The sequence below is a fragment of the Erpetoichthys calabaricus genome, chromosome 5 (assembly GCF_900747795.2).
Source record: "Erpetoichthys calabaricus chromosome 5, fErpCal1.3, whole genome shotgun sequence".
In the NCBI taxonomy this organism is placed as follows: domain Eukaryota; kingdom Metazoa; phylum Chordata; class Cladistia; order Polypteriformes; family Polypteridae; genus Erpetoichthys; species Erpetoichthys calabaricus.
Genome location: NC_041398.2, coordinates 2,123,921 through 2,149,901, shown reverse-complemented (window position 1 = coordinate 2,149,901; position 25,981 = coordinate 2,123,921). Strand labels below are relative to the sequence as shown.

The 25,981-nt window shown below is 40.5% G+C and overlaps 2 protein-coding genes and 1 pseudogene across 10 annotated transcripts in view; 1 reads left to right on the top strand and 2 right to left on the bottom strand.

Moving 5' to 3' along the window:
- LOC114652431 (gastrula zinc finger protein XlCGF57.1-like) overlaps nt 1–25,981 on the top strand; it is a 596,652-nt gene that overhangs the window by 142,326 nt on the left and 428,345 nt on the right. The gene's annotated exons all lie outside the window — the stretch shown is intronic.
- LOC114652498 (oocyte zinc finger protein XlCOF6-like) overlaps nt 1–25,981 on the bottom strand; it is a 389,468-nt pseudogene that overhangs the window by 339,010 nt on the left and 24,477 nt on the right.
- Nucleotides 10,962–25,981, bottom strand: part of LOC114652436 (tripartite motif-containing protein 16-like) — a 274,064-nt gene continuing 259,044 nt past the window's right edge. The window contains exons 3-5 of one of the 4 annotated variants that reach the window (XM_051927971.1): nt 22,491–22,650; nt 20,664–20,729; nt 10,974–12,255 (exon numbers count right to left, since the gene is read on the bottom strand). In XM_051927971.1, the coding sequence (XP_051783931.1) occupies nt 11,714–12,255; nt 20,664–20,729; nt 22,491–22,650 (768 nt within the window). In that variant the 3' untranslated portion in view covers nt 10,974–11,713. Of the gene's footprint in view, nt 12,256–20,663; nt 20,730–22,490; nt 22,651–25,981 lie in introns of all 4 variants that reach the window. The other 3 variants (XM_051927972.1, XM_051927973.1, XM_051927974.1) reach the window with 3 other exon arrangements.

Genomic DNA, 25,981 nt, shown 5'->3' with positions numbered 1-25,981 from the left:
TTGATGAAAACGCATTCATTTTGAGCCTCACAAAATATTATAAAGTATTAATAACTGGGGTATCTCATTAGTTGATGGAATGATAATGTCTGTTACTTTAAGGATTTCATCTTCTTTCTCAGAGGTGCGCGTCTATATTTTGGACAATGTAGAGGGTTAAGCCTTTATTTTCTGCCTACTCAGTTTTAAATAAATCAGAATAAAGAAACCATTTGAGGACAAATGACAAAGCGTGTTTTCAATTTATATTTTTCTTTTTAAACCTGCAATATTAGGGCTGTGAAACCCCAAATGACTGTTGATTAAATGTGATCACAAGGAGAGATGAGGGCTAATAAGAATTCTAATAACAGGAACAAAAATAATGACAATGTAAAAGGGAATATTTATTAAAAGAGCCAGGGGGCTCCATGAGTGAGGCGTCTTATTTTGTTTTATTTAAACTCCTGTTTGTCGTATTGTACATTCTGCCTGTCAGCATTAGTTTTGAGTTTTGAGTACTCAGACACTGGAAGACACAGATGAACCCGACTCTTTGTTGCTAATTCGTACTTGTGAAAAATAAAAGAAATAAAACGTTTAACAGACGTCCTTGAACTTAATTAAGAGTTTGTGTAACGTTAACACAAATGGCCAGGAGTTGTCACTAGAGAGACGAGTGTCAAATGCTTTGAAGCTTCGACCCGATTTCTGACACAACTACTTCAAATGTGTCAGTGCTTTGTGAGTCTTCACTCCGCCCATCACTGGTCACATGTTTACATACACTTTGTGAACTGGGCCTTTAAACAGCTTGGAAAATTCCAGAAAATGTCATCAAGCCTTTAGGCAATTAGACAATGAGCTTCTGATAGCCAATTAGCCTCATTGGAGACAACATGTGGATGGATGTTAAGGCCGACCATCAAACTCACTGCCTCTTTGCTTAACATGATGGGAAAAATCAAATGAAATCAGCAGAGTTCCAAAACAAAATGGTGGACCTCCACAAATGTGGTTCATCCTTGGGAACAATTCCCAAATGGATGAAGGTTCCATATTTATCTTTAGAAACAATAATGGTGAACTATTAACACCACAGGACTACCCAGTTGTCACACCCATCAGGAAGAAGACGCATTGTGTCTCCTAGAGAAGAACGGACTTTGGCATGAAAAGTGCAAATCCAACCCAGAACAACAGCTTAAGAATCTGTGAAGATGCTGGAGGACACAGGTAGGTGAATCTCGATATCCACAGTAAAACGAATCCAACATCAACATCACGTGAAAGGCTGATCGCCCAGGAAGAAGGCACTGCTCCAAAGTCACCATCAAAAAAACAGACTGCAGTTTGCAATGGCACATGGGGACAAAGATCTGACCTTTTGGAGAAATGTCCTCTGGTCTGATGACTCCAACATACATCTGTTTGGCCATAATGACAATCAATTTGTTTGGAGGACAAAGGGTGAGGACTGCAAGCCAAAGAACAACATCTCAACTGTCAAGCATGGAGGTGGGGGGTGGGGGATCATGTTGTGGAGTCTTCAGGAGGTTCTGGTGCACTTCACAAAAAAAATTACATCATGTGGAAGGACAATGATGAAGAAACATTGCAGCAACATCTCAAGAGCTGAGCAAGGCAAGTGAAGGTCAGTCACAAATGAGTCTTCCAGATGGACAAGGACCCCAAGCAGACCTCCAAAGTTGTGACAAAATGGCTTTAAGGGCAACAAGGTGAAGGTGTTGGAGTGGCCATCACAAATCAGTGACCTCAATCTGATTGAAGTGACAAAAAGTGCGAGCAACAAGGCCTACCAACCTGTCCCAGTCACACCAGTTCTGTCTGCAGGAATGGCCAGAAACTCCAGTAACTTATTCTAAGAAGCTTGTGAAAGGCGACCAAAAATATTGGGCTTAAGTTAAACAATTTAAAGGAGATTTAATGCTCGGGTCTAAATGATCGATTTCACTGATATACTTAACGATAAAATATTCAACAAAAATCAACACCTTCTTTGTTACACTCCCCATTTTCTTGAATATAAAAGGCATATTTTGACTTTTCCAACGCTATTTAGATATGAATCATAAATACGGAGTGTTAAATCTTTAGACATAAAACACATGAGATGTCACCAGAGGTGCTTACAAGTCCGAACTTAACAAATGAACAGATTTGACAAATTTCAGTTGTCCTTATTATTTTATCTAAAAATACCATTGGGAGTTTCTTTAATAAACTGTAAAAAAAATAATAAATTTGTATTTTGTAAATAAATAACCATTATTAAAAAGATTAATTCAAATAATGGTTCTTTAACCTTATAGATTCTTCCATAACCTAACAAAGCTGCACTGTCCTTAAAGCTAATGACAATATTAAGAAATCTGCACTAAATATCCATTTGATCAAACCCAAATCTTTCCTCCACTAAGCCTTGCCATTCATTTAATATTGAGAGTGGCCACTAGAGGGGGCAGTTTGGCTACAGAAGAATCAGCTCAGCTGTCAGCTCTGAAGGTCATGTGACTGTGTGATCGTGTCACCCTCTCAATTCATTTAAATCTTAATTAGTTTTAGATATAATATTTAAAGTTCTTTATTTCAGGTGTTTTATTCTTGTGTTTTTACTTTATTCTTATTTCTTTTACACTGCACTGTATTCTTTTCTCCCCCCTTTCCCATGTGTGTAATATGGCGGGTGTCCACTAGAGGGCACCACTGCACTTCAGTCCCACCCCTCAGTCCTCCTGTTAAAGTCTCCATTCGTCTGACTCTCTGATTGTTTCTCATTTTCTCCTTTCGTGTTTCACTGCTCAGGATTTCACTGAATGTTTTCTGCTTTTATCTTTTAGATTTCCTTTTTGTATAAATTGCTGTGTAATATTTAGAGTGGCCACAAGAGGCAGTAGTGTGGTGACTGACCAATTAGTGTCAATGTCAATGTCAATTTCTTTATATAGCACATTTAAACAAACATAGTAATGCTGTGGCCAAAGTGCTTTAGAAAAATAAAACAAATTAACATAAATAGAAATAAAATATATGAACTTAAAATAAAATACATAATAAATAGAAGCAATGTTATATACATAATAAATAGAAGTAATGTAATATAATCACAAAGAGGAAGCCATCAGTATTACTGAAGGTAACTGAATGCAAGGGAGTAGAAATGAGTTTATAATCTTGTTTTGAACAGTTCAATTGTAGACGACTCCTTTATATGATGAGGTAAACAGTTCCACAGGCGAGGTGCGACAGCTGCAAAAGACCTGTCCCCCTTGGTTTTATACTTGGTACGAGGGACAACCAGAGATAGCTGGTGTAAAACACACAGTTCAGATAAATAGGCAGGAGCAAGCCCATGTAAAGATTTAAAAACTAGCAGCAGGATTTTAAAAACAATTCGAATACTGACAGGCAGCCAGTGTAAAGAAGCTAAAATAGGAGAAACAGAGTCCGACTTTCTTGCCCCAACCAGAAAGCGAGCGGCAGCATTTTGGACCAACTGTAACCTGCGTATCAGAGATTTGTTAATCCCAGAATACAGCGAGTTGCAGTAATCGAGGCGAGAAAAAATAAACGCATGAGTAACTATCTCAAGATCCCTAGAAGATAAAAAAAAGGCTTGATCTTACCTAATAGACGAAGTTGGAAAAGGCAACTCTTGACTACAGAATTTACTTGTTTCTCAAAAGAGAGGTTACTGTCAAAGGTAACACCAAGATTGCGAACTTGAGGTTTGGAAAAGACAGAGAAAGAGTCGAGAAGTCCAAGACCAATTTGGGTTTTAGCTGATGGCCCCACTATAAGCACCTCCGTTTTATTTTGATTTAGATCAAGAAAATTATTAGCCATCCAGGATCTTAGTTCAGACAGACAGTTGTGGAGTTGATTCATTGCAGAGCTGCAGACAGGAATATAAACCTGAGTATCATCAGCATAGCAGTGAAAAGAAATGTTACATTTCCTAAAAATTGCTCCATAGGGTGAAGGTATATGGAGAATAAAATAGGACCCAAAATGGATCCCTGAGGAACACCATATTTAAGAGGAGCAGTAGATGAAGAAGAGGAATTAAAAGTCACTGAAAAGTGTCTACCAGTTAAATATGACCTGAACCAGTTAAGAGCAGCCCCTTTAAGCCCAACAAGATGTTCAAGCCGCATCAGCCATATCTCATGGTCAATAGTGTCAAAGGCAGCGGACAGGTCAAGGAGGAGAAGGACTGCCGCGTCACCTGAGTCAGTAATTAGAGAGATGTCATTGAACACTTTCAGGAGTGCCATCTCAACACTATGATAACGCCTAAAGCCAGATTGGTAGATCTCAAATAAATTATTAGAGTTAAGGTGATCAACCAATTGATTATAAATAATTCTTTCTAGAATTTTAGCCAGAAATGGCAGTTGGGAAATTGGGCGAAAATTAGCTAAAACTCCAGGATCTAATTCTGCCTTTTTTAGACAGGGACGGACTGCAGCATGTTTAAAAAATGAGGGCACAACACCCGAACTAATAGAATCATTGATGATGGCTAATAAGGGTGGGCCCAACACATCAAAGGCTTCCACTAGGAGACATGGTGGTACAACATCCAGAGGACTGGGGGCTGGTTTAAGGGGGTCAGTAGTTCTTTTTAGCTGTGAAAGTGAGACTAGATCAAAAGATTCTAAGACAATGTCATGATTAACAGTAGAAAGTTCATAGCCCGTTTGAACAATGCCACGGCGGATAGTAGTGCTGGGCGGTATACCGGTTCATACCAAAAACCGTTTTTTATTTTTTTTTATGATATGGATTTTTCTTATACCGCAACACCAGTTTAAATTGCCTAAACAACGTTCGGAACGTGGCGCAGCGGGAAACTGTTCAAGTGGGGACCTTTTTCACTGCTACACCGCTAAACACAGATTTGTTGCACTAGGGCTCTTTTTCACTGCTACACCACCAAATAGTGGGCGGTAGCATAGGTGTGCCACGTGGTGAAAGTGGACAGACAGCCGAAAAAAAGCAGTCACGTCTTGATTACAATATGCAAGCTTTCAAGGCAACTCAGGCCCCTTCTTCAGGCAAAATATAGGGCCTGAGTTGCCTCGAAAGCTTGCATATTGTAATCTTTTTAGTTAGCCCATAAAAGGGGTCATTTTGCTTGGCTTTTCTTTACATTCATAATGGCTAACATGGTACAACACCCTAGTACTTTTCAATACAGTGTAATGTACCTGGGTACTGTGTAATAGTGTGACGACATTTTGACTTTATTCTCAACATTTCCACTTTAATCTTGACGCTTATGACGAGAATATATTCTTTTGACTTTATTCTCGTAATTTGTCATTAATGTAGAACATCGTAAACTAAACTTCATCATAAAATGAATATTTAATTTACTAAATTTTCTCAAACCCCATCATAAGTTATATAGCACATTAAATGCTTTGTGTTAAGTGATTCGTTCAGAGATGGGCGCAACTCTGAATGGATGGCATAATTAAACATGTATAACGAAGATATTTTTAAAGTTCTGAACACTCCGTGGGCTAAGTTTATAACTAGTTTTAATTTCACAAAGACGTTTATTGTGTGGTGATTGGTTATGTGGTGAAAGAAAAAGGAAGGATAGGAACTGGGGTTTTGCATTGAATTCTGTGTTCGTGTCTCCGACCAGCAGATCACAAACCCAACATTTACACAATATTTAAGTTAAACCTGTGCGATACCCATTCATACATCCAGTTTTTTGGAGCCTCGTCACACCTGCCATGAAGTTCTTTACACTGAACATACACCTGGGGACCCCTTACTGCGAGGGAGCAGCACTACCACCTCACTACCGTGCTTGTGTAATACCTGCTTTAATGCATTTCATCATGAAAATGATATCAAGTATTTATCTTAGCATTCTAAATTTTCAGAAAGCAGGAATATCATGAAGTGAATGGATTCTGTATGGTGATCGCTTAAGGAGCATCGTGACTGGGTCGGGGAACGTAACACAAAGCATTTAATGTGCTGCATTAATTTATGACGGGGTAAATTAAGTAATTGATTAAACATTGATTTTAGGAAGAAGTTTAGTTTACGACATTCTACTTTAATTATGAAGTAAAATATGAGAATAAAGTGGAAATGTCGACTTTAATCTCAACATAAACGGCGAGAATAAAGTGGAAATGTTGACTTTGTTCTCGACATATAGTTTGTTTTTTTTCTTCCCAGTATAGCTTAGCTCAGGGGTGGGCAAAGTCATTCCTGGAGGGCCGCAGTGGCTGCAGGTTTTTGTTCCAACCCAATTGTTTAATAAGAAGCACTTATTGCTCTAGAAACACTTCTGCTTCATTTTAGTTATCTCCCTCGTTAAGATTATGAACCCTTATTGCTTATTTAAGTCTTAAACAGCTGCATTCTCGGTTTTTAATTGCTCCTTATTAGCAATAAGATGCAAATGACAAAAGAAAGCAGCAGTTCTCCATTTTGCTTGTTACCCTTTACACCTGTGTGTATTTGTCATGCACTATTTGGTTTAATTAAATACTTGGAAGGAAAGAGAAGAGAAAAAAGTGAAGGACTGAGAATTACCCATCCGTTTTACACTTCAAAGTATTTGGATGATATCCTTAGAATGGGAAAAAAAATCTCAGATATGAGAATGACCTGACATGGCAGAGTTAAAGCACTAACAAGCCATGAAATGTAATTATTGGCAAGGATTGTTTTCTAATAAAGCAACTGGGTTGGAACAAAAACCTGCAGCCACTGCGGCCCTCCAGGAATGACTTTGCCCACCGCTGGGCCTTAGCTTGAAGTAAGGTCCATATTAATGCAGTTTGCCTAAATGATGGTTCAGATGGTAAAGATGTCATCACCAAGTTGCACTTGTTGTATTTTATTTTAATTTGGTGAATACTGTGTAATGCACCTGGGCTTGAAGTCTTGAAGTAATAGTGCAACTATCAGTAATAATACTATTATTTATTTTATTGTTATTATTTATTAGTTTAAATATTATGCAGTATAATGATGGTAAAGTTGTTTAAAAAGTCACTTTAACGTGTCAGTGGACAGAGATTGTTAACATTAACAGAAAGTGTAGCTGGTTTACAAAAAATATTTACTACTAGCCAACCTGCATAATTATGTATTGATGGGTGAACACTTGCTGAACGACACAGTTGTCCAAATGGGGTGGGTTTGTGGATACCACTGTGAGTGAATGAAAAGATGGACCTCTGGAGAGAGCAACATACAATTGTCCGTGACTGAAAGTGGGATCGTCTGTGACGATGGAGGCCACGCTGGTGAAAGTTACTTCGTCGGTAGGGATAAGTTTCAGCACTTGTTCATTAAGGTGTAGCGAGTCTTCGTTGTTGACGCTTAATATAGCTTGTGTACTGAGTTGTTCCGGAGTCACAGTTGAGAAACACTTTTTTAATGTCTTTTAAGCACAGGGAAAAAATGAACATGTGAAACATCCATAATGTAATAAGCCACCAAGAAAAATAACATTGCAACAATGCATGCTACGATCCGATCGCTGTAAACAGAAGTGAAAACAAAATCGAGGCCGGTGCATTCTTTAACTGCCTTGTAGCGCAATGGTAGTGTTGCTGTTTTGCAGTAAGGAGACTGTGGAAGATTTTGGGTTTGCTTCCCGGTTTCTCCCTGTGTGGATAGCGCCGGTATATCAATGTAATGAAGTATTATTATTCTTATGCGTCCAGCGCTCTCTGTCGCCCACCTGTATGCGTGTGTGTGTGTGTCGCTTGCTCGCTGCACGTGTTCCTGTAGGCATACCAGTAAGTGAATGAAAAGATGGAACTCTGGAGAGAGCAACATACAACTGTCCGTGACTGAAAACTGGTTTTGGCAGATACATGCACATCTTTTTGAAAGTTTGGCCCTGTGCCTTATCAATTGTCATCGCAAAGGCAAATCTAACAGGAAATTGTCTTTGCTCAGATGCACGCGCAGGCTCTCTCTCAGCAGCACAGGAGCCTTCCCAAACCAAACCCCCCCCCTTTCTCTCTCTCTCTCTCTCTGTAACATTGCAGCAGTTGTATAAAGACTTTTTTTTTTTTCAATGAGTTTTAAGCACAGGGAAAAAAAAGGAACATTTGAACAAATCCGAACTTTATTTAAAAGCCAACCAAGATAGTAACATTGCAGGAGTTCACCATTTTTAATCAGGTGACTGACAGTAGTGGAGTCAGGCACAGAGAAGGTCAACAGCTGAGAAAGCGTCTCAACTGTCGTAGGGCGGTGAAGCAGGTGAGACGCTAATGAAAAAGAGGCACAGGGCTTATTGGTTTTTAAAGACTGCTTCCTTCATTGTGTTTTAACCTCAGTTTTAAAGGATTGCCCGGCTCTCTCTGTCGCGCTGCCTGTGTGTGCCTCTGTCTCTCTCTCGCGCTGCCTGTGTGTGAACCAAGGTTCCACTGAGGTTGACTAATGAAAAGTCAACGTGGCTCAGAGCTGCATGTGGGCAGTGGCACAGACAAACAGAAATGACGGCATGTTTTCCAAGGCGTCACGTCTGAGTTGGTGGGCGTGGCTCTGTGAGTTGCCGTCGTATCCAATGGTCTTAGAGTTGGTGGGCGTGGCTCCTTCCTGCGTGCACCATGGGTGTCTTACTTGTCGGCGGCTTAGTGAATCCACGCCCCTTCTTGCGTGCTTTCCATGGGTGGCTACTTGTCTTCCGGCTTAGTGAATTATATATATAGATTTATTCCTTTTCTAAGACATATATTCGGTGCAATACAATTTTTGACAAGTACTTCTGGATATTATACGAAGTCTAAACGCCTCTTTGTATGGTTGAAAATATGTTGTCAAAATTATAATTTGCTTTTGCAAAATTTGTTCAATAAAAAGGTTCTATATTTTGACTGCATCTGTCATGCCATTAGTCTCAGTCTCTGTCTCCATTAGTGCCACCCCCTTGAAAACTATCACTTTATGGGGCAATGCAAACCTGTATTAATACTTGTGTGCACATTAAAATTTTTTTTTGTACAATGTACAATACTCTTGACAGTGGAATAGGTTATTCTTAGCCAGTAACTGCAGTGGAAAATGTGGTTAACATCCACTCATGCATGGGGAAAAAAATACCGTCGAATACCGTGAAACCGGGATAATTTAGAAAAATACCGTGATATACAATTTTGGTCAAACCGCCCACCCCTAGCGGATAGTATCGATTTTGCTGACAAAAAATGATAGAAACTGGTCACATGAATGCACAATGCTATTTGATCCCATCGCAGAGTGGGGGTGAATGGCCGCATTAATTGAATTAAATAAGACCCTAGGATTCTTTGAGTGACGGGATGCTAAACCGGCAAAGAAGTTTTGTTTCGTTATCTTAACTTCCGCCTGGAAATTGAAGAGAAGTCCTAAAAATCTGTTTAGAGACAATCAGTCCATCTTTTTTCCCAACGCCGTTCAACAGTTCGACAGGCGCGGCGCAGTGATCGTGTATTTTCATTAAGCCAGGGAGCAGGTCTACCCTTATTACTGCAAATCTTGGGCGGAGCAATTGAATCTAAAACCATTTTACAGGAAGAATTAAATTGTATGACAGAATCATCGATACCATTATTTTGGTCATGCACATAAAGACTAGAGAAAATGGTTTTAAAATCAGATATAACAGAAGAATTTAAAAAGCGCGAGCAGCGTGGGGGACAGCTATTAGTAGGGACATTGACAGTAATATTCAGGTCCATCATTATAGAAAAGTGATCAGTAAAAGAAACATCACATAAATCAATATTATTCACTGAAATATCACGAGTAAGAATGAGATCGAGGGTGTGACAGAGAGAGTGGGTTTGTGTATTAATATGCTGTATAAAATCAAATGAGTTCAATAGTGATAAAAAGTCATTGACCAAAGGTTTCGATTGACAAACGTGAATGTTGAAATCACCAACAATAAATACTTTGTCATGAGAGAGGGTGATATCAGCCAAGAGATCAGAGAATTGAGAGATGAAAGTATCATTAATTACAGGAGGTCTATAAACCACGGCAAACAGTAGAGAAGGGGAGCTGCACACTTCGAAAAGTTGGAGTTCAAAGCTGCTAAACAGACCCCTTGTAAGGCTCCAACACAAGAACTTACTTTTAAAAATAGTGGCAATGCCCGCCCCCCCCCACGACGAGTCAGGCGAGGAGAGCTTAAAAATGAATAACCTGGTGGAGTCAAGTCAGTAAAACAAGTAGAGTCACCATTTAAAATCCAACTCTCAGTGATGAAGAAGAAATCGAGATTATTTGAGGTAATAAGGTCTTGCAGAATTAAAGTTTTATTAGACACTGATCTCACGTTCAAGAGAGCAGCCTTGATGGAGGTAGAAGAGCTTGCTGCAGGATGAGCACGGGTGAGCGTGCGAAGATTAGCAGTGTTTACTACTCGATTGCAAGCCAAGGAAAAGTGATGCTATCTTGAAATGGAGAGATTAAATCCGGTGTCCAGCGCCCATGAACCAGTGATGGAGTCCTGAGCAGGAGAAGATGGGTCATAAACGACTTGCAGGCATCAGGAATCAAAGCTCTGGGACTTGAGTCGGCGTTGTTTAACAGCAATTCCGGCTCTTTTCCCACGATGGCGGCGGGTGCGTTTGCGTCTACGAGGGGCATTCAATTCACTGATACAGGTGAACACCGGCGTCCAGGTGAAGAAGTCAGGAGATGAATAAACCAAAGGTGGAGGTTCACAAAAAATCCAATCAGGAGATGAAAATTGAGAGGAAAACAAGCCAGAGAATATGTTTAGTAAAGACTCACGATCATAGGACAGTGGCCATTGGGATAAACTAAAACATAAAAACAAAGTTAAAACATAGACTAGAGAGACGAGCAGACAGCCAGCCACACCAGTCGGCGCCATCTTGGTCAATCAGTGACCCCTTCTGTCCATTTGTTGTCTTTCTTATCCGCTTTTCAATTTCAGGTGTGTGGACAAGGTGGGTCAACCCTAGGCAGGGTGCCAGTCCACTGCAAAGCCACACATGTGCACCCATGTCAAGTGTGTGCCAACTGACCCGAGAATTCATTTTTTAGGATATTGGAGCTTTCAGGGTACCAAGAATGACAAATCTGGGGACACAGAGGAGGTGCAGTTTAAAGTTTAATGCGACATCAACTAAAACACCAAACTCTGTCAGTACGACTGACATCTGACTAACCGGTGAGTCCTCATCTTCAGACATTCACAGTGAATTCATTCTGAAGTGAAGGACCCTTTGAGTGACCAATGGAGGGTCACAAATGGCTGGTGAGTGGACAACACTCCAGTCCCATCTGTCACTCTCTGCTCCTACATATAGTCACTATTCAAGAGCTCTCCATACTGAGTCTGTATAGCGCCTTTCAATTGTTCTGATCCAGCAGGATCACATGCCTGTCCTACTTAACAGGTGACATTCAGTGACACTTGGGGGCCTCAGCCTGAAGGACATATGGCTGTGAATCAACAGTGACCCCTACTGCTCAGACTGGTATTTGTAGGTCTGACATGTCTCCGCACACCTGATTGGCTACTCAAACCCAATAATAATGGAGACCCCCCCCATCCACATTTTCATCCACAAATTCAATCACAGAGGTACCGCCCCTTCCAACCCACCCATCCTGTAAACTTAATTTCACCCTAAACTACAAACTCAAACAGGACCTGAGCTTGTGGGGACATCAAGTGACCGGTAGAGGGTACTGGTCAGTGGTCACATGGTGTCAGATGGCTGATTGTTAAACTGGAGTGAAGACCAAACCCAAACCCTGGATAGAGGGGCTCAGTGAAGGAGGTGTTGAACCTGTGCAAGAGGGTCATTGTGTGTGAGACGCTATAAAATGACAGGGACCCAGCAGGCCAGTCCAGATACACACCTATTCTGGGGCTGTAGGGAGCGCCAATTACAGTCTGCTTGTTATTGTGACGCACAGAGTACTGGGAATCACAACACCACAAACACCAGGACTTGTCATTGTATCCAAGGCCACACTCCCAGACCCCTCCTTTCCTGCTCAGTCCCTTATATGCGACTCCAATCTTAATGAAGAGTCCACTGCACTCCACCTCCCAGTAACAGCGAGTCCCAGTCAGAACCTCTCTGCACAGAACTTGGCACCAGTAGTCAAATCTGTCAGGATGATCAGGATATTTGGCTCTTGTCCCCTTATGTGTCACCTTCTTGTTCCCTTCAGACAGATGGAGGTCTCTGCTTGCCGTGTTGATGTCCAGTGTGAGGGGACAGAAGTCTGAAAGGAGAGAAAAGAAAAGAAAACGAGTTAGGAAATCTGGGAGTGTGTAACGAAACTGGGGGCGGAGCACAACACAAGACAATTAACAAGAATCAATCAGGAGCTGTGCTGATGATACACTAATAGTAAAGAGCTCCTCCGATCGGACAGAATCTGTGGGGGTGTTTAAAATTCTGCAATCACAATAAATCCGAATCCCTTTTATTCTCCAGTACTTCATGTGCAGGAATCTGACTTGGTAGATTTGGAGCTCCTTATAACGGAACACAACATCACAGACAAATAACAGAAAGAGCTGAAGTTAAAAAGACAAACTTCACACCAAGTTGTAGAATAATCCAATTATAAAGGAGATGTGCAGATAGTGATGTGCCGGTGAGAGTGTGTGTAGTGTGTATTCCCGTGTCACACACACATGTCCTCACACTGTACACACACAGTCTCTGACAGAACACATGAATACACACAGAAGATGGCTAAGTCACTGCTGGGAGAGGCTGTCACTCTGGCTAAGAAACTCTGGAGGTGTCTGTTAGTTTGAGTTTGAATTGACTGAAGTGTTTGGGAGTTTGTGTGAAGAAGTGATGAGCTGCGGAGATGAGCCCGTGGTGGTCCTTATGACACGGTTAGTGACACAAGATGTCTACAGGTCTGCACAGATGAAGAGCACAGCAGATCTCACCACACGCTGTCATTTATTTTTGGAGTGTGCCGTTGGTGAGCCAAACCAGACACCAAAGGAGAATGTGATCACACTTTCAATGACGGCTTTGTGAAACCGAACGAGGACTGGCTGTGAAATATTTAATTTCTTTATCTGGCGTAACAAGTCCAATCACCGCTGTGCCTTCTTAGTGATGTGGTGGTGTTCATGTCCCAGCTGAGAGTGTTTGTGATTGTTGTGCTCAGAACTTTGAAGGAGTCCACCATATTGACTCCTGAATCATTCATTTCTAGTGTTAGATGTTGTGACCCTTTTTTTGAAAGTTAATGGCCATTTCCACTGTCTCGGGGGTCTTGAGCAGCAGGGTGTTGAAGCTCACCAAGACACAAGACAAGACCCCTCTTTTCCAGAAGGTGTTTCATTGCCGTTAGTAATTAGACCAATAATGGTGGTGTCATCAGTAATCTTAATGATTTAACTGAAGATCAGTGGACCTGCAGTCATTGGGGTACAAGAAGTAAAGTAGGGGGGCCGTCAACGGCCTTGTGGGGCACCTGTGCAGATAGAGAGACTGTCTGAGAGGTGGGAGTCCACACAAACGTATACGTTTCAGGTTTATCATAAAACTGTAAATCCATTCACAGATTGAAAGATTCAGTTCAGAGTGTAGAAGTTTAGTTATCAACAGCGCAGGCCCAATGGTGTTAACAGCTGAGCTGACGTCTACAAACAGGATTCTGGCAGAAGTTCCTTTACCGTCCTGGTGCTGCACACAAAGTGAAGGCCCATGTTGATGGCGTTGTCCACAGATCTGTGTGCTCGATATGCAAACTGAAGAGGGTCGAGATCAGTAGCAGTGACAAACTTCAGATGGCTTAGAAGAAACCATTCAAATATTTACATTAAAACTGATGTAAGAGCAATAGGCCAGTGATCAGTGAGGCAGCTTACTTTATCAATTTTAGGAACAGCAAAACAGGAGATTTAAAGCAATCAGGTCAAGTGAACTGAGTGAGAGACGAGTTAAAGATGTCTGTGAAGAGAGGAGAGAGCGGCCTGCACAGGTTTGATTGTGTCCGGTGAGACAGAGTCAGGGCTGGCTGACTTCTTACACTTCTGTGTTGTGAACAACTTCCTGACGTCGTCGTATTCCTTCATAGAAAAGGGAGAAGAGGGGAGAGGCTTTGTGAAGACGTGGCTGCTGATAAAACCACCTCAGAGCTGAAGGAGCTGAGAGGATGAAAGAACTGAGCAGCTTGTTGGTCAGATCTGCCACAGAACATGTGAAGTTTGTCATGGAGGGATGAGGAGTCTGAGTGAGCACTGGGAGACGACTTTTAGGAATTGGTAACAGACTGAAGGCTTCTCCACACAGAGAAGCAACTGTCTGCTCCACACTGAAGCTCCAGTTTATTTCTGTGTTTCCATTCAGCATATTTGACTGCGTTGTTTAGCCGATTCCTGGACAGTCTCTAGGTGTCCTTATAACCAGTTTTAGGGGCTTTTTCTTTCAATTGACGGAAATTCCTTAGATCTTTGGTGAGCCACGGCTTTCCATTGTTATAAATCACAATAGATTTGCTGGGAATGTAAACCTCTTCACAGAAGCTGATATAAGATGTCACAGTGTCAGTCAGCTCATGAATGTTTAAAAACGCCCCAATCTGTCCAGTCCAGACAGTCTTGTAATGCTTCACCTGACTCATCAGTCCATGAACTAATCGATTTCTTTACTGGTTTAACTGGTTTTAGCCTTCGTTTATAAGTGGTAGTAACTGTAGCATAACGTGGTCAGAATTAACCAGAGACGTGCGAGGTAAAGCCCGGTATGCGTCCTTCATGTCGCAGTAGCAGTCATCCAAAGTCTTCCTGTCCTTGGTGGGCCGTTTAACAAGCTGTTTGTATCTGGGAAGGTCGATGGTGAGGTTTGTGTTATTAAAGTCACCATCACTGTAATCGGGGAGTTTCCAAGACTGCTCTCCAAACCAGTGATGTAATCTGCCAACTTCTGGATGAGACCTCTACTCCTCTCACTGCCCACTCGGTCCACTCTTCTTGAGCTTTGATGGACTTCTTCTCCCAGTGTAACTTCTAGCTCTTCCCATGGATGTTGACTTGGATTCATTTTAGGTTGCACAGCGGACCACTTCAGCAGATTCCAATGTGATTTCCATCATATTTGGGTGGTCTTACTTGTAAGTTCTGGAGGATCCATGATCTGCACTACAGACAGAGCTTTGTGATGTTTGCTCTAGAATGTCTTGATGATCTTCTCATTTTATTGTGCCCTGCACAGATTCAGCACAGCAGCCCCCTATAATGAGCCTCCTCCATCTTTCATGTTTTTCCTTCGAACACTTGTTTTGTTTTCGGTGGACACAGAGCTGCTGTGACTTAATGTAAAACTCTCGTTTAGTTTCATCAGTCCAAAGGAATCTCTCCAGCACTGTGGCTTATCAGTATGTTTTTTTGAAAATTCCAGTCAGTTATTGATTGCATTTTTTTTTATCTGTCTCTAAGAAGTGAGGTCTTTGACCATAGAGCTCACTTTCATTCAGTAAGTGATTAATGGGGCTTCTTGAAGCTGCTGTACTTTGATCTTGGTGGTCAGCCTGAATCTGTCCAAATGTTTGCCTTGGTTCTTTCTCCACCACTGAAGCGGTCTTTGTTTACCTGGGGGTCCTTTTTCCATCTGCAGCAGCATTCAGTGTATTTGGCTACAGTCCAATGAACCTTAAACTTCTTGATGTTAGTTACTGAGGCCACAGGAACATGAAGCTCTGTGGAGATGGCCTTGTAGCCTTTACCTTGACCATGCTGGGCAGTGACCTTCTTCCTTTCCTCCTCTTCTCTTATCCATGTCCAGTGTGATGCACACAATGACTTAGCAAAGCTTTGTGAGGGCTGAGTGACTGAAGACCCCTGTGATTCTCATAGTGGACCGATGCATATTCAATGCTCTCTTTTAACATCTAATGGCTTCCACAAAATTTTTAATGCCATCTTCATTTGATTTAATTCCTACAATGTATTAAGTCATGAATAAATTAATAAAAGTTTCTGCTCTATGGAGAAACGAATAGAGGATGATGAATACTTTGTCAGCTTTAACTTGTTTCACATAAATTTGATTCTTTTTTACTTTCTCGTATACAAAGTATAGAGAAAGTATAGTAATTATGAAAAAATTCAACCTTGAGATTTTAGACCTTCCTGAGTCTAAAAATAATATTTCTTAGAATTAAGGCTGTGTGTATGTAAACACGATATCTCAAAAATGCAACGAGATTGATAGATGAAATGGGAAAAATCCATCAACTGGAAGTGGTACTTTACTAAACAAATACTCAATTTTTTTTTTATTTTATTCATGCAGCTGCAAAGTCCTATTTATTGAACATTACTTTTATAATAACTGTTCAATATATTATTAATTTGATATGATAATTATTGTCTTGTGGTTTATTCTTCAAATATCCATTCCCATATCAGAGTATATGAGAAAGTCTATGGGAGACCACTCTTGATTTTTTTTTAATCCATTGCTGTCAATGCATCCGTATATCCATATACTGTTTATGTATATCTTAATGGCAGTGGACATTGTGTTTTTTTATGTGAAACAAACTAAGCTGATTTCATTTAATGCCATGGATTATTATTATTATCTATACTAATAAAAGGCAAAGCCCTGACTGACTCACTCACTCATCACTAACTCTCCAACTTCCCGTGTAGGTAGAAGACTGAAATTTGGCAGGCTCATTCCTTACAGCTTACTTACAAAAGTTACACAGGTTTCATTTCGAAATTCTACGTGTAACGGTCATAACTGGAACCTGTTTTTTGTCCATATACTCTAATGGAGAAGGCGGAGTCATGTATCGCGTCATCACGTATTATGCCTCCTACGTAATCAAGTGAACTGAAAACGAGGAAGAGATTTACAGCACGAGTCAAACGCGGGAACGAAGGTAAATGACGTTAATTGTTGAGTGTCTTTTAATACTGTGTAAGCATATATATTAACACATGTGCAATTAAACGTGTGCATTTACGGGCTGATTTTTCAGGCTTAAAAGCTCGCCTTTTATTAAAAAGGTAAATGCAAACTCTTTTCATTCTGAAGGGCACAAACCACGTTAGATTTCAGCCGTTAAACGCGCAAAAATGTCGGTACACCAGATAAATAAGCGCAACATATTATCAGTTGTATTGTATGCTTACAATACATATAGAAATGTGTTAATCGTTAACTAATATTATGGGATGGTGTTTTTCGACTCGTGCCTTGATTTAAACGATTGCATGTCTTGGTGGGTTTGCGTAGCTTATTGTCAATATCTTTACACCTCTTTTTAAGACTTAATTTAAAAAGGTTTTTTTTTTTCTTCTTAATTAAAATTTAAAAGCAATACTTCACCGCTGCGAAGCCCCTCTAGCGCTCACGTCCAAGGTTCGATTACCGTAAGCGAGTGCAGTGAGTGTGTACGCCTGATGAGCCAAGAATAAGGGGGAAAGACGTGTCGCATACTCTTTGCATTATTTGACAGTAAACTATTTTCATCCATTCTATAATCTGCTTCTCACAACTGAAGGCACCGTGGCTGATGTTACCTGACTTGCTGGCCAACCATAAGCGTTACCTGGTAGGTAACCACCCACTCACTTCACTCCCTTATGGAAATTGAACCTCGGACGTCAGCGCTAGAGGCGAAGCCCCTAAAATTGCGCCACGGCGTGTGGTTCGTTTATTTGACAGCATGTAGATCGGGGTAATTACATTCACGGCATTCGTAGTCTGATTCACAATCTGATTGTATGGGTGGTTACCTACCAGGTAACGCGTATGGTTAGCCAGCAAGTCAGCTCAAAGTGATCACTCGAGTGAAGGCACCTTCACAAAAAAACAGATCCTTAACAAACTGTTATTGGTATATTTTTCCTCAATTTTAAAAGGTTTTCTTTTCTTCTTAATAAAAATTTAAAAGCAGTACTTCGCCGGTGCGAAGCGCGGGGATTTGAGCGATTGACGCATACAGACATATACATGAGTGCAGGTACTTCGGAAAGAAAGCACCGTGTAAACCTAAAGTTTAAATTAAGTTCATAGACCTACAAAAGGTTGCCATTGATTTGAGGCAAGATTGCTTTTCTCCTGTACAACTATACGTTGCATTCTTAACAGTAAGCTTGCACAGCTTGGTCATATTACAACCGAAGTGCTGAACTGACAACGTCGTATACAAACAGAACTATAACAATCGTAATAAACAAAAAAAAAAAAAAAAAGCAAAGAACCCTTGGATTTAATAAAAAGGCTCCTTCCTTGGCGAAGCAAGGAAAAAGGAAGACCTTATATGGCGTTCGTTTATAAAACAGCGGAAAAGCTGTGTTAAGGCTGCTTCACAAAAAAACAGATCCTTAACAAATTGTTATTGGGATATTTTCCCTCAATTTAAAAAGCTTTTCTTCTTAATAAAAATTTAAAAGCAGTACTTCACGGGGATTTAGATATAGATATCTATATCTATCTCTATATATATAAGCTTATAAGTACTGCCTTACTTCTCTTTAAGAAAGGAAGATGGAATCATTTAAATCAAGTATCATTACATGTCTTGGTGGGTTTGCGTAGCTTATTGTCAATATATTTACACCTGTTTTTAAGACTTATTGACTGAAACGGGCTTTCACGAAAAAAGTTAGGGCTTTGCTACAGGATACACCCTCCACAAGTTAAGGAAGTAAAAATAAAAGGTATATATTTCTGTTTTATTTAAACCTTTTCAGTTCGTATGCATAGCCCCATTTGGCTGTTTTAGTTTTTTTTTTCCTTTCTTCAGTAATATTTAATCTCCTTAAAGAAAAAGAACATATGCATTTTACTTTTCTTGTATCTCTTTAGTAATATTTTAGTGTAAAAGGATAACCAGTATTTAAACCTTTTATGTTACTTTATAAATTTTACACAATGTTGAAAAATTAATAAGAAAGCTACATATTTTGGCAGCTGCTGCTTTAATTTTCAATGAAATGAAAAAAGCTCTCCAAGACAAAAGGTCAATGAAGAAGAAACAGTTTGCACTATCTAAAAAGGAGAAACCCTCATTTATAAAGGTTTGCTGCAGATAATTTATTTTCAGTTAAGTCAATAGTTCCTATGTGTAGAATACATATTTATCTATTTTACTTATGTCTTTATTCCAGCAACGTGCAACATCTGAGGTACAATTTGTTACATTACTTTTGTTTTTTGCAGCACAGGCAGGTGAAGTGACTTCCTCAGGGACAAACAGTGGTGTCAGTACCAGGATTTGAACTGACAAGCTCCGGGTTTGCTGAAATATTACTGAAGAAAGAAAAAAAACGAAAACGGGCAAATAGGGCTATGCATACAGATGTCCATCCATCCATTATCCAACCCGCTATATCCTATATACAGGAGCCAATCCCTGCCAACACAGGCCCCAAGGCAGGAAACAAACCCCGGGCAAGGTGCCAGCCCACCGCAGGGCGCACACACCCACACACCAGGAACAATTTAGAATCGCCAATGCACCTAACCTGCATGTCTTTGGACTGTGGGAGGAAACCGGAGTACCCGGAGGAAACCCAGACAGACACGGGGAGAACATTCAAACTCCACGCAGGGAAGCGAACCCGGGTCTCCTAACTGGCACCTTTCACTGCGCCACCATGCCGCCCGCATACAAACTTAAAAGGTTTAAATAAAACAGAAATATATACCTTTATTTTTACTTCCTTAACTTGTGGAGGGTGTATCCTGTAGCAAAGCCCTAAGTTTTTTCATGAAAGCCCCTTTCAGTCAATAAGTCTTAACAACAGGTGTAAAGCTAAACTTGCAGCACCGCTATTCAATTACACTTGCCTAACGCCTCTCCTAAGGGGACATACTGTGGGATCTGGGCATCCGTCAAAGCATCAATCACAGGCCCGATTAGAAAGCGGGAAGCTGTGATTTGTTGTCTCCCTCCCATGTAACAATCACAGCCCGTGTTACAACGCACTATGTATGTATGTATATATGAAGAGGATGTATGTATATGTGTATATATAACGTAGATATGTGTATATATGTATATGTATATATATGTTTACATAACCTCTTTCACACACTACTTCTCCGCTGCGAAGCGCAGGTATTTTGCTATATATATGTGAATGTATGTATATATGTATATATTTATATGTACATATGTATATATATGTAGATGTGTAAATTTATATATGTGGATGTGTATATGTATATGTATAAATATGTTTACACAACCTCTTTAACACACTACTTCTCCGCTGCGAAGCGCGAGTATTTTGCTAGTATATATTATAAGGGACTGACTGAAGCAGAAAAGCATCGGAAAAGTGACACAGGAGTACAGAAAGAGGAAACAGCAGGAAGTGCAAAGAAGAAAAATAAGACAACAGAAAAAGGACAAAGTAGAGGACAATATGGCATAGTTGGCAGGATTTCTTTTTCATTTCCCATGAGTCCACTTGACACTTTAGAGACTCAAGTCTAACAGACTGCTTTGGCGATTCCCTGTCCTGAATCTCAAAATCCCATAATGCACCAGTCACAGGACCCCACATCACTTTCAGCTCATCAGTCACACCACACTCACATAATGCTTTCTGCTGGCTACACTTTCATATCATAAGCCTGGCCGGAGATATTAACAGTGAAATGATGATAAATTCAATGAATTGACAGACTCACATTGTAAAAACTCCTCTCTGCTCTGAGGTTCAGGAGGCTGTAGGGTGAAGATTGGAGCTTCAGGACCTGAAAATACAAAGAAAAGAGAAGAATGGAAAATGTTAAGATTAGAGTAGATTAATATTTTTAATTGTGTTTAATCAAACTTTATTTACAAAATTAATCGTGATTAATCTCACATTACGGTGCATACTTCGCAAAGTTTATTGGTATCACTTTAGATTAGGTGTCCATAATTACATTGTATTTTACCATGTAATCACCTGTATAATTACAGAGTAACTAAGTGTTATTACCACCTGCTTACTGTGTAATGCTGTGGTTAAGCAATTAACAGTAATTGCTATTCCACAATTTATGTGCATACCCCCTTAGAAAAACTGTGGAACAACAATTACAATTTAGTACTTAATTATATTGTTACACTGTATTACACAGTAAGTAGAAATTAATAACACTAGTTACTCTGTAATTATACAGGTAAATTCAATGGTACGTACAGCATAATTATGGACACTTAATCTAAAGTGATTCTGGTTTATTATTATATCCTATGAACCACATCATCAGATCGGTATAAATATAATAATGTCAGTATTATGATATACTGGAAATAATTCTCAGAGGATATCAGAAATTCCATTTATTGTTAAAATTATGGCAAACAACCAACAGTATTTTGGACATGTCTGTAACATTGCTCAAGGCCACTGTCATCATTATTTAACCTTGTTAACCAGTTGCTAAGGCGCACAAGTTTGTTCACATTTTCAAATTCCACAGTAGATCTCTTTTTGTGCACAATATGAAAAAGAAAAAAGGCAGCTGCACAATGCAGCATCGAACAGGAGCATCAAACAATGAATTTGAAATGAAATAATACACCATCCGAGTCACAACATCCTAATTCTACTGTCAGATTGTAAACCAATAGTTTTGATTTTTGTATTTATTAATATTTTGTTTATATTTTATGAAATAAATAACATTACTTAGCACAACATTGAATTGTTTCTGTGATTACTCGTCATATTCATTTTGAATGCTTACAGTTGCAGGAGCTCTAGAATGAATGCCTAGTCAAAGAAGGCCCTTTGTTATCCAGGCAACTGTTGTTACATTACAGCTTTAGGTGCAACAACATTCATAACCTTTTTAATGTATGGTTTGAAGAAGTGATCACTTACATAAAATAACCCTAAAAGCAGCAATTCAAATTCAGGAAATAAAAATCTCAGGATCTGAACTCCTTGCAAATAATCACAGGTGTCTATTTCATTGTTACATTAATGACATAATCTCTCATGAATTGAGAAGGAAATTCTCCTGACTGTGATTTGTATGGGATAAAACATTACCTTATACGCTATATACAAAAGTTCAGTTCAGGACATTGCAGCAGACTGCATGAGATGAGATGAGAGCAGCAGAGCAGATCAGTGCAGTTCAGATGATAAAGGAGTGACCAGAGAAGGAATGAGATGGTACATTCTAGAATCTCACGATAAATATGTGTTACTTTAATGGATCAAGGCTTTTAAATTAAGCTCAAGTGTTAACACATTAATGCTGACATTCCTATTTAAGATGTACTTTTATAATGTTAAATTTTTAAACACTAATTATAAATGTAATGCAGTTAAAATAAAGCAACAAAATATACAGATCAAGTCTGCACACAGAGCCCACCTGTGTGTGGAATTCTTAACAGTAAAGGCTTATAGATAAATGTAAAAGAGCAGGCCTACTTCTTGCAACTCAGTGTCCCTTTTATTTTCACTCTGGTCCTCCTAATGGACTTTAACAAAACATGAACAGTCACAGTACCTGGTGGAGTCCTTGTCAGGATGTCCTGCTGGCTGATCTTTTCCAGACTCTTTTTCAGACCGGACAGCTCACTTAGCAGGTCCTCAGAAGAAAACTCAGCCGTGACAGTAAAGCTGAGCGAGTCTCCATCAGCAGGAAGGGTACAGCAAGGTGAGAAAGTCTGCAGTAGGAGAGAAGATGGAACAAAGAGAAAGAAAAAGTAACATTAATAAGATGGACCTCCTCTTAACTAAACATCAGTGTGGTGGACAATCATCCTGGGTTTAGATACAGAGAATACTTCTCATACATTCAAGGTTATTTAGAATGTTTCACATAATGGACCAAAAATTGTCATCGGTCTTGATTTTCAAAAAGCTTTTATTCAACAGAAGTCCAAGAGGTGAGTCATCAGACTGTAGATAAGTGGACCGAGGGGGCAACGGACAGGCAGGGGCAAAATTGACTAAGCAGACAAAACAAGGCATTGGGCTCTTTAATGGAGAGATAGAGTAGACGCTAGGGGTCACTGTTGCCCCTTGAAACCCAACAGACCAATGCTCAGGACACCTGGTAAAAGCGCCAAGAAGTATTTAATTGTTTTCTTCTTGCACAGTGCTCTCTAAGCACAACAGTCACCATAACACAATCAAATAACACAATAATTACAATTCTCACCTCCTCCACACCTCCAAGCAAGCTTTGTCCACCTCCACCCGACTCTGGCTTGCTTGCTGGATTCACTATAGTCCTTTAAATAGTGCCCAACCCGAAAGTGCTTCTCTCTTTTCGTCCACGTGACTTGCCAGCACTTCCAGGCCAAATGAAGAACTTGAATTTTCTTTAGCCTGGAAGTATTTCTGGATGTCTGTCCTCGTGACTCACTAGTACTTCCAGGCTATGAGGAAAGCAAAACTCCCCAGGTCCTCCTGCAGCATCTCCTGGTGCCACCCACAGTACCCAGCAGGGCTGTAAAGCTGAACTCCAAGTCCCATGGTGCCCTGCGGGAATCCAGGGCACTGCTATGCTGCAGGGAAGTCCCCATGTAGTGTCGTGGAGGAGGCAGTGTCTAAAAGTAGTTGCCTTCCCCCATCCTTCCCTTCTTGGGGCATCCTGGCTGGGATGAGCTGCTGGCCGTCCCTTATAATAGATACATAGATAGATGGTATATTTGTCCCAAGAAGGAAATTTGTAAATGAAATTAAATCCAAAGATATACACACACGATCTTCAGTATAATTTTACAGTAGAAGGTCTGCAACTAGAAAGTGTGTGACTTGTCAGAAAAACTTGGGAGCCTTTTGTGCGCTCATCACAGTTCTGTAAACTGCCCTGTAGAACACACTTGTGGGACAACATCAGGAATATTGTGTGTTATAGAAATGACAAAACAGCACAAAAGAAAGATGAGAAGAAGAAGAGAGACCAGACTGGACTGTGGAGTTTGAGCTGTGAGGAAATGGTGAAGGATTTGAATGTCATCAGTTAAAGGACAAAGACAAGAGGAGGTGACATGACAGAAGGGTGTAAAGATATGAAGGAGTTGGTGTCTTCTTTTACCAGGTGATGTAATTTAAAATGACTTATACCAAAATATCCATCCATCCATTTTCTAACCCGCTGAATCCGAACACAGGGTCACGGGGGTCTGCTGGAGCCAATCCCAGCCAACACAGGGCACAAGGCAGGGAACCAATCCCGGGCAGTGTGCCAACCCACCGCAGGGCACACACAAACACACCCACACACCAAGCACACACTAGGGCCAATTTAGAATCGCCAATCCACCTAACCTGCATGTCTTCGGACTGTGGGAGGAAACCGGAGCGCCCGGAGGAAACCCACGCAGACACGGGGAGAACATGCAAACTCCACGCAGGGTGGACCCGGGAAGTGAACCCGGGTCTCCTAACTGCGAGGCAGCAGCGCTACCACTGCACCACCGTGCCGCCCTACCAAGAATATATTTCATGTAAATTTTCTTCCTCATAAAAACAACTGTAGATTTACCTCCCTGTCTTGTACATGAAGGCAGGAACTTTCAGAGTTTTGCATAAACTATGGAAATATTAGGCAAATATGAAATTACACTGAGTGGTCAGTTCTTGCCATTTGTAAAAACTCCTCAGATCTCTTGATTTTGAAGTTTCTCAGGTCACACACCCCAGTCTGATCAGACTCCCTGGGAAGTGTCACTCTCACCTGTAGGAACTGGAGATGGTCCTTGGTCTCTGAAATCTCCTTCAGCTCATCTTCTTTCCTCTTCAGCTCCTCAATCTCCTTCTCCAGTTGCTCCATGACTCCTTCAGCCTTCTCCATTTCTCTTTTTTCTTGTTCTGTGATCCTCTCTATCAATTTCTTGTGGGCTTCCTCAATGCACTGAATCAGATCAGTGAACCTCTTCTCGTGTTCCCTCATCACTCTTTCCACAGAAAGCTGTTGGATAGGACAAAAATATTGAATTGAGTCACCTAATTAAAAAAACAGTCACGAGACAGTTTTGTTAGTATTTTGACATTACAGAGGAGAGTTTGAATTACAGTTAGGTCCATAAATATTTGAACAGAGACAACTTTTTTCTAATTTTGGTTCTGTACATGACCACAATGAATTTGAAATGAAACAACTCAGATGCAGTTGAAGTGCCGACTTTCAGCTTTAATTCAGTGGGGTGAACAAAACGATTGCATAAAAATGTGAGGCAACTAAAGCATTTTTTGAACACAATCCCTTCATTTCAGGGGCTCAAAAGTCATTGGACAATTGACTCAAAGGCTATTTCATGGGCAGGTGTGGTCAAGTCCGTCGTTGTGTCCTTATCAATTAAGCAGATAAAAGGCCTGGAGTTGATTTGAGGTGTGGTGCTTGAATATGGAAGATTTTGCTGTGAACAGACAACATGCGGTCAAAGGAGCTCTCCATGCAGGTGACAGAAGCCATCCTTAAGCTGCGAAAACAGAAAAAACCCATCCGAGAAATAGCTACAATATTACGAGTGGCAAAATCTACAGTTTGGTACATCCTGAGAAAGAAAGCAAGCACTGGTGAACTCAGCAACGCAAAAAGACCTGGACGTCCACGGAAGACAACAGTGGTGGATGATAGCAGAATCATTTCCATGGTGAAGAGAAACCCCTTCACAACAGCCAACCAAGTGAACAACACTCTCCAGGGGGTTGGCGTATCGATATCCAAGTCTACCATAAAGAGAAGACTGCATCAAAGTAAATACAGAGGGTGCACTGCAAGGTGCAAGCCACTCATAAGCCTCAGGAATAGAAAGGCTAGATTGGACTTTGCTAAAGAACATCTAAAAAAGCCAGAACAGTTCTGGAAAAACATTCTTTGGACAGATGAAACCAAGATCAACCTCTACCAGAATGATGGCAAGAAAAAAGTATGGAGAAGGCGTGGAACAGCTCATTATCCAAAGCATACCACATCATCTGTAAATCACGGTGGAGGGAGGCAGTGTGATGGCTGCCAGTGGCACTGGGACACTAGTGTTTATT